This window comes from Cystoisospora suis (genome assembly GCF_002600585.1).
Source record: "Cystoisospora suis strain Wien I chromosome Unknown contig_2005, whole genome shotgun sequence".
NCBI lineage: Eukaryota > Apicomplexa > Conoidasida > Eucoccidiorida > Sarcocystidae > Cystoisospora > Cystoisospora suis.
In genome coordinates this window covers 874-17,501 of record NW_027154804.1, presented here as the reverse complement: position 1 = coordinate 17,501, position 16,628 = coordinate 874, and the positions used below count along the sequence as shown (strand labels likewise).

Below are 16,628 nucleotides of genomic sequence, written 5' to 3'. Positions count from 1 at the left end.
TCTCTCTCTCTTTCTGTCTGTTTCTCTCTCCCTGTCTTTTCTTCTTGCTTACCTGCCAAGCAGACCAGGCGGAGGGGTCATCCGAGAGATTCATTCGCTTCATGTATTGCTCCGACCGCATGAGCCGCGTTTGCAGCGCAGATTCGAGGAGCGCCTTCTTCCACCCCGCAGCTACGTATCTTATGTTTTCTCTCCCTAACTGTTCTAAATACAACACATGCATGGGAGGCTCGAAAGATATCGACACCTCCACACCTCGCCCATCCAAAAAGCTGCCTGTCTGCAGTGTAGCTACACCTCCCCCTCCAGCTCGATCTTCAAACCCTGAATGGAGGAAAAAACTATAACTATCATAATAGATCTAAGACAGACAGACAGACAGAAAAGAAAGAAAAGAAAGAAAGAAAGAAAAGAAAGAAAGAAAAGAAAGAAAAGAAAGAAAGAAAAGAGCAGATGCAAGAAAGAACAACACAAGTAGCAAACTTTCTACCTGTATCTCCGTCTACCTCTCTCCCTTTATCTATACCTGGACCTCGATCTATCTATCTATATGATCTATCTATCTATCTATTTGTGGTCTATCTATCTATCTCTGTCTGTATGAAGGTAGGAGAAGGAGATGTGTATACACATAATGTTGATCTCCTATGGTTTGTCTTCTCGATGTGGACCAAGTGGGAGAAAAAGGAGGTGTAGAGTGGAATTAAATCCGTTCCAAGCAGCTTCTTCTTCTCTTGCAATGAAGTGCATATCGACTCGTGAAAAGCGACGACCTAATACAAAGAGGGTTCGAGCTAGCTACTCGGCACATACAGACACACACATACTTCCACATATAGTACACTCCACTGGCCATTCATAACTCCTCACTCAGATACACATACATACAGACTTACATACCTATGGATATGCATCTATATATATATATAGGAATGAGTAGATCCACTCCACCTACCCCGGAGGTATATAAACAAGTAAGTGGACATCCACATAGATAGATAGCTAAATAGATAGATATCTATCTATATCGATGAGGCCTGGATAGATATAGAGGTGTTGCACCCCACAATAAAATACTGACTCCAGCCAATACACGCACATGTCCCTATATACATGCCGATCATAGACCTACACTACACGTACATACCTATATATATATATAGATATGTATATATATATATGTACAGTACGTCTTAGGACACCTCTCTGTGTGTGCATGTGTGCAGGAGGTGGTCCCAGATGAAGTGTCTCTTTCTCTCTGTCTCCCTCTCTCCCTCTTTCTCTCTGTCTCTCTCTCTCTCTCCCTCTCTTTTCCTCCACGAATCGCTCCCTCTCCCCGAGTCTACAATTCCAAGCCATGAAAAGGAGTCTTCACATACACCTCCATCGTCTTTCCTTCTCTTTCTTTCTCCCCTCTTTTCTCTCTCTCTTGCTTATCGCTTGTCTCTTTTGAAGGGCTTACCAGCTGTGTATTAATGAAAGGTCTGGCGATAGGAAATTGCGTGGACTTTTGATCTTCGTCATCCGTCATCTTAGCGAGATACCGGGGAAAGGTTCCTATCCGTCCTCTTCTTAGCATGAAATCTGTAGACCAGGCAACTTCGAGCCACTGTAGGAGGAGTTCCTTTCCTATAGTCGTAATTGTGATGGGCTCTTGAGGTACCCATGCTTTATTTTGTTTCTTCTTCAACTCCAAAGAGTCAAGATAAAGGACAATATTCATATCATTGTTTGCATCGTCGACAACGTTCTTCAAGAGGCTGTAGAGAATCTCTCCTCCTGTAATTACGCGCGACCAATCCCTTCTTACGAGAAAGAGTGCATGCGATCCGATAGCTAGATAAAGTTTCTTAGATCGATTCATATATGTGAACTGAACTAAATCGACGTAGCGAATCGAATTATTACATAAAGATGATAAGGCTGACAGCACTGCTTTGTCCGCCATCGTTATGAGATGAAGAAGAGAAGGGGAAAGGGGAAAAGAAGAGAAGAAGAAAAGGGGAGAAGAAGATAAAGATGTTTGAGAGGAGCGAAGATGAGAGAAAGAAGATCAAGAGGTAGAAGAAGAAGAGGATGAAAATGTCTGAGCGAATTCGAAGCGAACGAGGTTCATAAGAAGAGAAGGAGAAAAGTCTAAGTTTACTCTGAAGTCTATCTTTCTTCTGTAAAATAGGGAGGAGACGCGATGGCACGAAAGAGAAGAAAGCAAAGGAAAGAGAGAGAGAAGAGAAATATCTGTTGAGAAGAAGAAGATATCGAGAGATGAAGGGAGCAAAGAGGGCGAAGAAAAGAGAGACAAGAAGGAAAAATGCAGATAGAAGCGAAGCCTTCTCCAAGGTGTACAGAGATGGAGAGCTAGGAATGACGGGGGAGACAGAGAGAGAGAAAGAAGAAAGAATAGGATTTACATCGAAGGCAAAGAAAGAAAGAAAAGGTTCACCGGAGGTTCATGAAGAAAAGAAGATGCAGAGAAAAAGTCGACGAAGAAGAAGAAGAAAAGAAGAAGAGAAGAAGGAGCAAGAAGAGAAGAAGAGATGAGAATGTCTACGCCAGAAGAAGAAGAACTTCCCAACGAACTTCAACGGGGTTTCTTTCTCATCTTGAAAAGAGAGAGAAGGAAACAGGAGCAGATAGGAAAACGAAAAGGATCAATTTCTCTTCTGAAGAGAATAAAGAGAATAAGAAAACCTCTTCCCTCACTTCGATCTTTCTTGTATGACCTAGATTCCCCTCATCCTCTTGTAGACGGAAGAGCAGAATCAGAGAGGAGAGAAACGGAGATGAATTTGAAGTGTACATACACCTACTACGTCCAGATGAGAGTGTATGTACACCTACACCTAACCATATTGAGAAGGGATATCGATGTTCTTCTTGCACTGCGAGAGAAGCAACACGAAGATCAAGTAAGTGGAGAGAGAAAGAAAGAAAGAACGAGAGAAAGAAAGAAAGACAAAGAGGGCGAGAACCTTTTCCCGTGAAAAAAGAAAACTCCATGAATTTGAGGAGAGGCAGGAGAAATCGAGAAGAAAAGAGACAGCTACAAGCCGTCTCTTGTCGACTCATGAGAGAAACGAAAAGAGAAGGAAGGAGTAGAAAGACTTTGTCTCTCTCTTGTTTGAAAGAATGCTTGAAGGAAAAGACGACCAAAGAATTTTCTTTTTCTCTTCTCTTCTTCAGCTTCACAAAAGAAGAGGTGAAGACAAACAAATCTCATAGGCACCACATGCGACTAACACAAATAGAGAAGAAGTGAGGGGAATCTTCTCTCTGAAGAAAGAAAAAGCTCTCTTTCTCAAATCGCGCAAATTCTATGCCAAGGTTGGGAGAAGATAGACAGAAGAAACTGGGAGAAGAGGAGAAAGAAACAGAGAAATAACTGCTGCGACACGGAAGATAGACTGAAAGAAGAAGAAGAGAAGAAGAAGAAGTAACCCTTCACTTAAGACGTCGTAGAATGGAGAAGAAAAAGAAGAAGAGGAAAAGAGAAAGGTCACTTCCTCGAGTAGGTGTCTCCTCGACATGAGGCTTCAGATGGAAAGAAAGAGAAGAAATGATTCGGAGAGAGTTTTAAGATAAGAGAAAGAAGAGGAGAGACCCAAGAAGAAAGGCAAAAGTTAAGAGAGATTCTCAAGTTAGAAAGCTCAAAAGAAAAAGAAAGAAGAAGAAAAGAGAAGAAACAAGCCTTAAGTGGACGTCCGCTTGTTAAGCTGCTTGCTACATCAAACACATCTATCTATCTATCGATTCGCTTCTTTTCGCTTGCTGTATTGACATTTTATGCTTCCCAAGTATTATAAGAAGAGTGACCATCAGGTGTATATACACCCCAATATATATGTGTATTTATGGAGAAAGAAATGGAACTTGTTTCTTCAGCTCACAATTCAGCCTCGCGGTCTAGGGGGGATAAAGAAGGTAGTAAAGATAGGAGGTAGAAGAAGGATTTGCATGCGTCGATTGCGTTGTATCTACACACACCTCGGATCAATTCCTTACAAGGATCAAAAGAAACGCTCCGAAAGATCAACTGATTTCTCTGGAAGAATAGACGGCTTCCCTAGAACTCCACCCGATCTGTAGATGGAGGGACCGATGCACATCTGTAGAAAATTTTGACTCTGACAAGGACTCTCTCCTATGGACGTTGTCTATGTGTTTGCGGAGAGAGAGAGAGAGAAATAGAGAAAGATAAAGCTATTTGCCTTTTACGTGGGGCTGTCTACAGACAAAGCAACTTTCCTCTTGTGAGAAGTTGAGGGTCTGATAGGATTCACACCTTTTAGATTTGGCTCTCTAATTGTATCTCTGTCGTTCAACTGCTATACGAATCCGCCCATACAAACACATAGTCCCATGCGTGCCTACAGCCTTATGTATCCCCCCCCCCTCTGTATCCCGGATCACTCTATTCCTATGCCGCCCTCCTTATGTATATACATGTGTGTCTCTATCCAACTATATACGTAGAGACATACATGTCTAGATAGCCGTAACTATTCCTATGTTGTTGAAGGTTCCAGTTGGCTAGTAGTCAGCCGGTAAACTGCTACAGTAGGGCATGCCAACGAAAGGTCAAAGGCTCACTCGGCAGGCGAGATGCTACCGTAAGGGAGCTAGGAGTACTTCCCCATATAAAGCTGGGAGTGTGTCGTTGCTGAGCGACCCGTTACGTTGCCGTAACATAGGCTACAATACTAAGACTCTTGACCTCCTTAATGCTAAGCAGACGGAGAGAGAACTGTGAGAATTCCTCCCCCTAGACCGGACTTCTTGTTGCGATGGAGAGACAGACGCCGTGCGCAGGCAAGGCAATTCCTGAGGGAGCTCGTCATTCTAAAGAATCCGTATTGAGCTCAAACAAATCTCGAACCTGTTCAACTCTTAAATCATAGCCGATCTCGAGTGAAGCCAGGGGTGTCGAGACGGTAAGCGGGTCCACACAGAGGAGTAGGAGGGAGAGGCAACTGTCTGTTTGCATTTAGGCTTTCCGGCGGTAGTGCTGTGGCTGAGTGGGACTGCGCGCAAGGAGCAAGGAGAGAAATTATTCAACGCTGCGAAGCTCTTGCTCTTTTAGGGGGCGTATGTAGTAGCAGGTGCATGCTACACCCTACTACTGGCCTTTACGCAACTGCCCGATGGATGGATGACAAGAAGTGTCAGTCAAACCTAAGGCTTTCCTTCCAGAGCGCCAGTTGCGAGAGCGGCTCGGCGCGGTGGGGAAGCTTAGGGTGTGAAGTGAGAGGGACATCTCTCCTGTCGCTTTATATCGCCATGTAAATCTCCTCTTTTCTAGACTACTACTCAGTACAGTGTGGAAGAAAGTGTTCTCCTTCAGAAAGAGTTAATAAGACGAGAAATACAGAGGGGTAGGAGAGAGAGAGAGAAAGAGAGATACTTCCCAGACAGAGACGAAGCTCGAGAAGAAGGAGAGATGTAGAAACAGCAAGTTTCTACAGACAGGGAAAGAGGGAAGATCAGAATAAAGACGTAAATGTAGAGAGAACAGATTGGCTGCATGCCTAGACAGAGATAGGGAGGAATAGTAAGCTAAAGAGGGGGTGCTTTTGTGCCATAGTAACGAAGACGAGATACTTGGCAAAGACGGGGAGAGAGAGGGAAGGAACACGAGAAAGAACAAGATATATAGAGAATTACGATGGCTTATGGATAGAGAAGGATCAAACTGAAGAGATTAGCTGAAGAGCGAGAGAGGAGGAAGAAGATTCGCGAGAAGATAATGAAGGGAGAAGAGAGAAAGACCGGAAGGAGGGTGGGAAGGGGGGGCTTGATCTTCTTTTGCATGCGAGGGAAAGTTTCGCTCTTAAGAAATTAAGATCAGAAGTTTTTCTTTTCCCCAGTTATTTTCATCTTTCCTCTCTTTCTCGTTTCCAAGAGTTGCTCCTTTCCTCTGCTTTCTTTTTCTTTCTCTCATCTTTTTCTTCCTCTTCACCTTTCGTCACAATGCCTACCGGCAACCAGGTAAGAAGAACTTTCAGAGCATTCTTCTTCAATGAAAAGAAAGCGGGGGGAATTTCTCTCATTTTTCTTTCTTTCGTTCTTCATCTGGTAGAGAAGGAACAGCTATCCAAGAGAGAAGGAAGGAGATATCTCTTGGGCCTTTCCTCGATCTGTAGCTCGAGTGTTCTCCATTCTCTTCTTCGGGCCTTCGACCGTTCTGTCTTTCATCTATCAATCTCTCTCTTCTCTTACTTTCCTTCCTCTTCTTTCCTCTTCTCCCTCGTCACTTTCTTTCTTTCTTGCTTTCTTCTTTTCCCCTGCGTCTTGAAAGTGGAAGAAGAATCCACCTCACTTCACACCCAGACAGACAGGCAAAGTGAGAGAAGGAAAGAGACGATTAAGCGCGCAGAGACAATAAGAGTCTTCTTTATCTCGTGCTTTCTAATCCTTATTCTTCTCTCTCCCTAGTGACCTGAGAAGAAATGCCTCGCCATTTAGACTCTCCTTTCTGTCATGCATAGGCAAGCTTCTCTTCTTTGTTCTCTTTCTTTCATTCTCCCTCTTTCTTTCTTTCTTTCTTTCTTTTTTGTTTCCTTCTTTCTTTCCTTCTTTGCCAGGGAGGTAAGAAGAAGCCTCTCAAACAGCCTAAGAAAGCCGTGTGTGAAGATGAGACAGACCTCGAGTTCAAAAAGAAACAAAGCCAAGCAGCGAGGTATGTATGACACAAAGAAAGAAAGAAAAAGAAAGAAAGAAAAAGAAAGAAGTTGGCTATCTTTCATCAGTATCACAATGTTGATCTTTAGCTTCTGTCTTTATGTAATCTGTCGGTTCTCTGCGTCATCTTTTTCTCTCTCTCCTTTACTTCTTCATTCATTCGATCCTTTGGCATAATTCCACCTCGGTGCTAGAGATGGAGAAGACCGCCGTCACGTCTATGTCTATCATGGCGCCTAGAGGAAGTTGCCACCCACCCACACGCTGTCGTTACATACTAACCTCCATTACTCATGCTCTTGTCCCACATGGATCGGCACATACGAATACCTTTATCTATCTATCTACCTATCTTCAATCTCTTTATCATTAGTCATCCTGTCTATCTCTCTTCCATCTATCTATCTATCTATCTCTATGTCCAGTATAGTACTGATAGGTATGTAGAGAGGTACACGCAGTTTCAGGCATGCGTGTCTACCGATATCTATGCTGAAAGTTTGTGTACGTGAAGTTTCTTACTTTCTCTCTTCTTGCACAGCCTTAGTATGCTCGACGAGAAAGACCAAATGCATACACATGTATACATCTCCATAGTGGTAAAGAAGAGAAAAGTAGGACAGAAAGCGAGACTGTCATGTGTAGTGAACGATGAGAGGTCTTGCAAGCAAACCTGAGCTCCCGTCTTTACCTTTCTATATCATATATGTTTAAGATATGTCTATTTATGCATCTCTACAGATGGATGCCTTGTGATGTGTATGTGTATAGGTATAGCTATAGATCTCCATGTGTAGCACAACACGTATGTATGTATATCTGTGTAGAATGGATACATATCCCGACATGCTTCTGGCTACTATATTTTCTTCATTCATAAGACTCTCGATATCTACAGGCTTATTCAAAAACGCATCCATATATACCCGTGTATGTATATATATATATATATGTATGTATGAGGATGCACGTCTGTGTATGTATGTGTGTTTGCATATATATGCGTGTGTGGATATATAGAGATTTGGATATGTGGCATGTAATGACTTATGTCGTCTTGCCTTTGTATGGCTGCTATGCTTTACTTACGATGAGTAGTATCTCTAGTTGATCAAAGGAGAGAAGAAGAAAATGGAGAGCGCTTGTTTCATTCTTTCTCTCTTATCTCTTTCTTTCTTTTCAGAGAAGAAGAAGCAGCTCGCAAAGCTCTCCTAGCTAAGGCAGCGGCAAAGAAGAAATAGCTTATCATTCGCCTTCTGAGGTGTATGTACAGACACCTCACTTGTTGAGTGTTTTACTTAGTGCATGCTGCGTACTGCTATGGCTGTTTCTTGCATGCTTCTCTTTCGTTCAACTGACTTCTCTTCTTTATCTTGTTAACTTAAATGTTTCTCTTCTCCTCTTTCCTTCTACCAACTATAAAAAGTTGAAGTTATCTATCCATCTATCTCCCTCTCTCTCTATATCTATATGTATACAGAGATACTTTTGCGCAGAGAGAAGAAAGAAGAGCGAAGAAGAGAAAGAAAAAGAGAAAGGAAGGATACGTATAGAATAGAATAGTTAAGTTGTTCTATTCCTGATCTTGCCTACATGTACAGAAGGCTACGCATCTTTTCCTATAGAAATGAGAGCTCTCATGAATCTTTCCCGTAAGTAGAAAGATAGATAGGAGGTCTATATGAAGAAAAGAAAGAACACCCCTACAAGGAGAAGAGAGAGAGAGAAGACATTAAGCAGGAAAGAGAGACAGAGAATCTATTCGCAAAGAAGGAGAATAGAGATAGACAATTGTTTTGAAAGAAGAGTGAGATCCCCCTTACGTCTTTACTCATGCCATTCTGCGCATCACCTCTGTCTTTTTCTTTTCTTCTTTCTCTCTCTTCACTTTCTCTTTTCTTTGCACCCTTCCTTAAGAGGAGAAATAGGAATAGAGAGAAAGCTTCTTACTCTTGTTTGCTCTCTTCTCTCTCGTTCTTCTATGAGTGTGCGCAACAGAAAATGCTATAGACAGAAAAGAGATAGATAGACAGGTGAGGAGAACTATGAAGAGAGAGACAAGAAGAGGTGTCACAGAAGGAGAGAGAAGAAAGTGAATGTGTAGGGAATACAAAAGCTTTTCTTCCTTAGCCCAGCACCTTGTATACATTCACAAGTAAGAAAGAGATGAAGATAATGAATGATGCCTTACCGCCTACCTACCCTCATGAAGGAAGTGTTTCTTGGGGTGTACGTACACTTCACAGGACACCTATCTTTACCATCCGCGCCCTAGAAACACCAGGAATGAACGAACTAAAGCTTTTCACCTTCTTCTCAGATAGCCCACATATAAAGACAACGTGAGACCAGAGAAACTCGCGCAAGAGTAACTCTGCACTTCCTCCTCGCCTGCATAGGAGGAGCCACGCAACTCGCGAAGTCTTACTGTATGGATTTCTGTGGCAATTCTATTCGTAGAGAAGAAAGAATCTCTCCGTTCTGGAGAAGGATTAAGGAGTCATACAGGAAAGTGTAGCGAGAACAGTTGCTGCGTAGAGAAGGTCGACAGCGTCCTTACACTGACGCGAAGACAACACCTTATCAAGAGAAAGAGATAGCAGAGTCAACAGAAGAAAGAGTAGAGAAATTCTTAGAATGTAGAAGGCCTCTTTCGATAGAGAAAAGAAGTTTTCTTGAAGCGCAACTCCTCGGTTCTTCTCTTCGTATGGTGATCTTCGCTCTTGAGAAAAACGAAGAGAATCCAGCACATTCTCTCTCGCATTTCTCTCCTGTAAACGTTTTACCAAAGAAACGCCGTCGCAGAGAGATGAAGCAGATGGAGGGACTGAAGACAGATAGGCTTCCACATTGGTAGAAAGAAAGAAAGACGCCTCCTTGGTCAGGCTGTGAAGAAGAATGAGAGGTATCTCTTATCTCGACACGAGTAGTTTGATGGATTCTCCAAGTGCGGATGTGTTTTATATAGACAGATTTTGTGTCTCGATAAAAAGAGTGGAGGAGAGAGGTGTATGTACACCGGAAAAGGGCTTTTGTTTTGGTCTCTTCCACTTCAGTTCCACCTCGAATCCCCAGTCATTTATTCTCTTGCCTTCGCGGAGAATGAAGAAGAACGATCGCTACCTCTCATACACATCGGCTTCACTACTTTTTCACAGACTGATACATAGGTAGCCATGCATATATATACATAAATATACATATATACGCTACCTGGTCATAAATATATATATATATATATATATACATATGTATACGGATAGTATAGTGATATATACTACCTGATCAGGGAGTATGTGCAAACGATAGATTTCTGTCTATACATACATACATATATATACATACATACATTTATAGGTGTATACATGGTGAGCTGCTTCTACTTCTACCCGGTGTATTACTTTGCTACATCTGTGGATACGTCTGTTGCATGCATAGGATGATAAGAGGCTCTCACTCTCCCTCTACATGTGCGATATGTATACGTATCTATACATACCGAAGTATACGTGACGAAAGAGATGGTAGAAGAATCGCAGGAGCTTTTCTGAAGAACTTTTGGAGCTTGGGTAACGACGGAGAGAAATGTTTCAAACGTCCTTAGGTGTATCTGCCCTCTTTTTACCTGCCGATGCATGAGGTGTGAAATACTTCTCTATATACACTCCATGTCCTCCTCCTCCTCCTCCTCTTTTCTTCTTCCTCTTGTTGTGTAAGAATATAGATAATAGTGATCTTTTTGAAAACGACGTCTTTGCATGTTCGGGCGAAAAGAAAGAGAAAGCAAGCGAGCTCTAGCCTCCTCTTCTCAGACCAAATAAATACAGACGATAGACTGAAGATAGAAAGATAGATAGATAGATGGATCAAGATAGATAGAATTACCAGGTAGATTAGGGATAGGTACAGGATGCGATGTATTTCTTCTTTTTCTTCTTCTTGTTTAGCTAAAGATTTCTTCTTCTTCTTTTTCATGTATCAAGAAAGAGTCGGGTACTCCACCCTCTGTCTGTTTTCTTACCGATCTATAGAGACAGATAAAACGTCTATCTACCTATCTATCTAAAGAGATGAAACAATACCTCACCATATTTCTTTTCATTCAAAGGACAAGGAAGACTCGTACACAAATTCACATACATATAAGATACACATGTACAGACAGATTGGTGGAGGGAGATACACAGGTTTAATATATGCATGTGTAAGACACGACAAGTTCATGAAATCTCTCCTTCTGGATATGCGTAAGAAGAAGAAGAAAAATGGAGAAGATAACGATCATGACTTCATCCCCCTCCTCGAGTGTCTATACACCCGAGAGTTGAGAACGACCACAAGACCCACGAAACCAAGAAAAATCCATTTTGTGAACAAACACCCGTCCTATCACATTTCTATCTTCTTCACCTCAACGACCAAACTTCATTCTTAGAAAGACAAACACTTTGCTTGAATAGCACGGAAAAGAAACGGGTAGGAGAAAAGAAGCGACCATAAGAAGAAGAAAAGAAGCCACGAGAAAGAGAAGAGGAGGAGGAGATGGAGGGTGATGGGGAGAGAGAACTGATCCTTTTCTTCTATCGTCTTTCATTACTTTGCTTCTTCTTCTTCTTCTTCGGAAAGAAAGAAAAACAGAGCAGGAGCCTTTACCACCTACTACTCCTACTACCCCCTTTGTCATAGGGTGTATGTACACCGGAAGAGGAGAGAGAGTTCTTCATTCACACATTCTCTCCACCCATACACATATACCGGTACCTCTGGTGTCGCACGTACATATATACACCTTCCCATCCTCCTCCTCCTCCTCGTCTATTCTTTCTTCACTTCGTTCTTCTTTCTATCTCTCTCTCTCCCCCGCCCTCCGACGATTTAGACGGACGAGATAACTTACTCTTCTCTTTCCTTCTCGGCTCTTCCCTTGAGTTTTGTCTACACAGGGAAGTCCTTCTCTTCTTCGTTTCTCTTCTTGTTCTTCTTCCACGTTCCACGGACAGCCTGATACATGAAGAAAAACCTTCCTTTCTTTCTCTTTCTTGAGAGAAAGAGAAAGAAAGGAAGAAAGAAGCAACAGTATCGCGCGAGACCCGCCCACTGAACTATGTCGATAAGCAAAATTTCCTTCTTCTCCTCCCCACGGCTTAGCTTTCCTCACGTAAAGCATCCGCATGCATCGGTACAACGTTCACCCCCTTTGTACATGAATGCATATATGTGCATATATAAACACATACACACGTATATATATATATATATATACATACATATATATGACAACGCCCCTTCACACTACAGACAGAGCCATCCATATGCATGTGAGAGATAGACAGAAAACACGTAACACCGTACGACAAATCTTCATGCAAATGCCGTCTATGTTGTATGAATATGCGTATGTAGATATATGCATATGGAGGACCCTTGTAAGCAGATAGAGACGTGTAGGAAGATCCATACCCAGCTCGTAGTACACAGCATATACCAAATAGAAATATACACAGAAGAACTCCTTCTTCGCATATATATATATGCACATATATATATATATAAATAGATCACCCACGCAACTGTATACACCTAGGCATGCCAGGCCGTTGTATTTCTGTTGAGGAGAGACACCCGACTGACGAAACAGGGAAGAGAAAGACGAGGAAAAAGAGGAGAGAAAAGGAGGACGGAAGAAGATAGAAACTGAGAAAGGAGAATGAAAAGAAAGAAGAAATACATTCTCTCCTCCATTCCTCCGTCTCTTCCCACACCCCCCCCTTCTGTTTCGTACGATCAAAACTTCTCTCCTCCTCTACTGTCTTTTTCTCCTTTCTGCTCTTCTCTTCTTCTTCTTCCATCTTTCTGCGTGTCTCCCGTCGTCTTCTTTCACAAGGTTCCCTCCGCAATAATCCATTTCTTTCTTTCTTTTTTCTTTCTTTCTTTCTTTCTTTCTTTTCACTCCCCTCGCATCGCCAGGGCCAGCCCTCCAGGGAGAGAGACGACGGCGACTTGCGATCCGAGCCAGTAGGTAACCGATCCATCGTAATCTTCTCTGTACGCATGCACCTGTATCTAAACACTTATATATATATCTATATACACATATATGTATAGAGATGTATCTATAGATGTTTAGGTCTGTTTAGACTTTGCATCGGAGCCCGTTCTTCTTCCTCCTGCATGCAGTTCTTGCGGTCTCTTCTCTCGAGGAATGTAGGTATACTTTCTTGCTAGCAAAGTCGCCATTAGGAGAAGGAAATTGAGCTAAACAAAACAGAAGAAAAAACGCCCAACAGATCGACAGAGGAGATAAGACACACGCAGACCAAGATAGACAAGCGGTCACTCGAACACATGCATATACACAGGATAATATATATCTATCCATAAACACCTATACGTAGATACAAATATACGTATATACAAACATACACCATGTATACATACCTATCTATATATTCATACAAGTGACATATACACACATACACTCACATTCATACTCATACCCATATATGCATGAATACATACAAAATGTACACCTTGGAAGGTGCATAGATGTATATAAGATACACACCCAGACAGGAGAAAACGACTTGGCAAAACACAACATGAACTGATGCGGGGCTGGGCGAGCTGTACATACAGTGGATCTATCTATGTGTTTTGCTAAGGGGTGACATATGACTATACACATGGAGCTACCAACAATCCCAGAATCCACATAGATATATATATATATACCTGTCTATGTATGGCCTTCGAGGCCATGCATGGAGAGAGATATGTGTGTGGAAGGACGTCGTCTGCGGTTGCCTAGGAAGGCCTAGATATGTACTACTACTACTGCTACATGTCTATACAGCGAACTGCGGCTCTTCTTACATGTAGAGATGTGGGTGTCTATACGTGTCGAACTGGTAGACACATGTGTCTGACCCCTTATCATCTATCTATCTACATCGTACATGCAAATCTTTCTATATCTGTATCTATATCTATCTACCTATTTATCTATCTAGTCTGTATGTACACAGCGCAAGACCAAGTACCTGTGTATAGACACGTGCACGGGAGTAAAGGCCCATGCATGGGCGACGGAGAGAGCGCGAGTCTGAGAGTATCGATTTGGAGAGATCGATGCCGGGGAGTTAGCTAGCTGTTTCATGAGTGTTTTCCTTTTCCTTACCAGATATGTCGATACACAGACAAGACAGAAATCCTTGAGGACCGCATAGAGGAGATAAGCAAGATAAAAAGACAAGCCCTGCGAACACACACATCAAAATGCATGCACAACAAAGACCTATCTATCTTTTCGAACTCCGCCACCTCTGTTCTTTCTTTCTTTCTTTCTTTCACGCTTTACTCGAATATATACATACATCCATCTTCCTATATTTTCTATGTATACACCCATGCATGTCCTACGTATATGTATATGCCAAGATAGATACATGCGTGACTACGTCTAGCTACTCTCTCGCTTGAAGCACAGAGAGGTGCAGGCACCACCCCCAAGAAAGTAATGAGAAGAAAAGACAGATCGAAAAAGAAATAGAGGGAAGCCTCCGCGGATGGAGAAGGAAGAAAGAAGAAACAAGAATGGCTTTTCTCTCTCTCCTTCTCTTTCTCTTTCTCTCTTGTTCTTTAACTACAGAGTCAGAAAAGAAGAGTAAGAGGGATGCTGTCTCTGCTCCGGGTGTCTGTACATACACCTGAACCTCTACACGCCGATCATGTCCCCTTTTCTACTTCCTTCTACTTAAGATGCATGTGTGTATCTATTGTAACGGACACATACATGTCCACCCAAACATATTCGAAAACTCATCTGTATACACACGAACTCACACATACAAATATATGTAGATACATGTGTATAGGTGTAGAAAGATGTATACAGATAAAGAGAGATAGAGTCTATACACAGAGATATATATATATATATATCATCGACGCAGAGCAGTGCTTAAGCCGTCCGTGCTGTCATTGCAAATGGATTTCTTCTTCTTCTTCCTCGACTCTACACAAGGAGGTGCTTAGCAACGAGATGAGAGAGTGAAGAAAGAGGACGGGAAAAGAAAGAAGAAAAGTAGGAAGAAAAGAAAAGAGACGTAGTTAGAGTGGACCCCTAAACTCACACAGCGCGCTTCGTTTTTCTTAGTTGATCAACTTCTTCTTCCTCTTCCTCTTCTTCTTCTTTGTGTTGCGCCCCCTTTCTTACCATGGAGAAGATTGCAGCGAGTGTATAGACAGACTGAATGAAATATCGACCAACTGGGAACGTTAGCATAAAGACGTAGTAACCTAACCCTATATAAGAGAAAAAAGGTACATAGACATAAGACACATCAATAGATAGATAGACAAGAGACAAATAAGAAGACGAAGAAGAAAGAAGATATGGACAGATACACCAGCTTCGTAGAAAGGAAGAGGGTCTTCGCATCTATACGTGTATACATACGTATGTACGCGTATGTGCACATATAGATAGATCTACGGAAAGAGAACTACATGTCTACAGGTGTGTATCTGGATTCATTCACGACAAAGAAGCTGCATCTATAGATGGACGAATACTTTGTCTTTCTCCTCCCTTCTCCGCCTGTAGCTAGCTCAGAACAGAACCCACGAGCCTTTCAGGTGTATGTACACCTAAGTGGAAAGATGGAGAAGGCCGAAAGGATGAATGGTTTGGACATGCAGGAGAGAGGACGAAAGAAAAGAAAAGCTAGTCTGTCTCTAGTCAGCACATCAACGGGGTACTTCCTGTTCAGCTTCTCTTTCTCCTGTAATTCCTCCTGACATAAAACTCCTCCTTATCACTACTATTCTCTATCTCCTACGATCTCTCTTCACTTCCATCCCCCTATATCAAGCATAAGACCCACCACGTGCATTCGAGGGAAAATTAATGAGAGAAATGACCAAGAAGGAGGAGGAGAAGAAGAAAAGAAAGGACCTTCGCACTTCAAGAAAACAGCTGCTTGCCTGCAGTTCAGCCAAGGCGAGTATGTGGACGTAGACATACTATATATAGAAGTATAGACATACAAGTACGTAAACCGATGCATGCATGCATGATGTATCTGTATAGGGTGTAGTATGTATGATGTGTGTGTCTGGCCGTAGTGTAGTTGCGTACCTAAGTATGTATTAGGGAGATCTAGCGAACTGCCCTTAGGCACGAGACCGACGTGACGCAGCAGATGACTCTCTGGACTCGTCAACACCTACAGACAAAGAAAGAAAGAGAAAGAAAGGAATGAAAAGAAAAGAGAGGAGAGAAGTGAAAAGAGAGAAAGAAACAATAAGATGGTCCTACGACCATCGTCACCCCCCGTTCTGTTCATGAGCCTAGACACCTACATTTCATCCACTGTATGTGTATCACTCCTACTCCTGACTCTTCTATCTCCCTATCACCTCTACTACTACATTGCGATATATATATATGTATATATGTATATATATATATATATGTATATGTATCATATACTCGCACTCCTGAGAATACATAACACATCATGATCCTCCTCTCTCTACACGCATACGCACACATACAGACAGAAATACATGGAGAACCTTCTTCAGGAAGACTTCTCATTGGATATCTACCTAAGGAGATCTATCCATCTCGGTCTTTACTCTATCTACTAGCTATCTTCGATCTATCGACTAGCCATCTTTAATCTCTTTATCCACCTGCAGACGTCGTCCACTCTCTCTCCCTTTCTCGTTTTCTACCATACTGCTCTACACGCCGATAAACACTCTCAATCGAGACACGATCAAATCATTCTTCTCCCTCCTCTTCTTTCTTCTTCTTCTTTTCTTCTCTCCGTACCATCACAACGGCCAGATGAAGCGCCTCTCTTTTCTCTCTTTCTTTCATGTTTTCCTTACCTTAGAGCATCGTATGTTCGGCCCTAGATCACCTACTTCAAAATTCGGCC

The 16,628-nt window shown here is 42.2% G+C and overlaps 3 protein-coding genes across 3 annotated transcripts in view; 1 reads left to right on the top strand and 2 right to left on the bottom strand.

Moving 5' to 3' along the window:
* CSUI_004331 (arm repeat) overlaps positions 1-4,359 on the bottom strand; it is a 12,697-nt gene extending 8,338 nt beyond the window's left edge. The window contains exons 1-2 of the mRNA XM_068064524.1: positions 1,463-4,359; positions 53-361 (exon numbers count right to left, since the gene is read on the bottom strand). Of these exons, the coding sequence (XP_067923502.1) occupies positions 53-361; positions 1,463-1,948 (795 nt within the window). The 5' untranslated portion in view covers positions 1,949-4,359. The remainder of the gene's footprint in view (positions 1-52; positions 362-1,462) is intronic.
* Positions 4,360-5,833: 1,474 nt separating this feature from the next.
* Positions 5,834-8,089, top strand: CSUI_004330 (translation machinery associated tma7 protein; the record flags this gene model as incomplete). Its single annotated transcript, XM_068064523.1, has 3 exons — positions 5,834-5,985; positions 6,582-6,676; positions 7,862-8,089. Coding segments are annotated over 3 exons (303 nt in total), but the record flags the coding sequence as incomplete, so codon positions are not given.
* A 2,421-nt stretch (positions 8,090-10,510) lies between these two features.
* Positions 10,511-16,602, bottom strand: CSUI_004329 (uncharacterized protein). Its single transcript, XM_068064522.1, has 5 exons — positions 16,579-16,602; positions 15,818-15,905; positions 14,894-14,982; positions 13,856-13,933; positions 10,511-12,933 (listed from the first exon to the last, which is right to left on the bottom strand). Exon 5 carries the CDS (start codon positions 12,729-12,731, stop codon positions 12,237-12,239), a length of 495 nt encoding a protein of 164 aa, XP_067923500.1. The 5' UTR covers positions 12,732-12,933; positions 13,856-13,933; positions 14,894-14,982; positions 15,818-15,905; positions 16,579-16,602; the 3' UTR covers positions 10,511-12,236.
* Between the last annotated feature and the right edge of the window lie 26 nt (positions 16,603-16,628).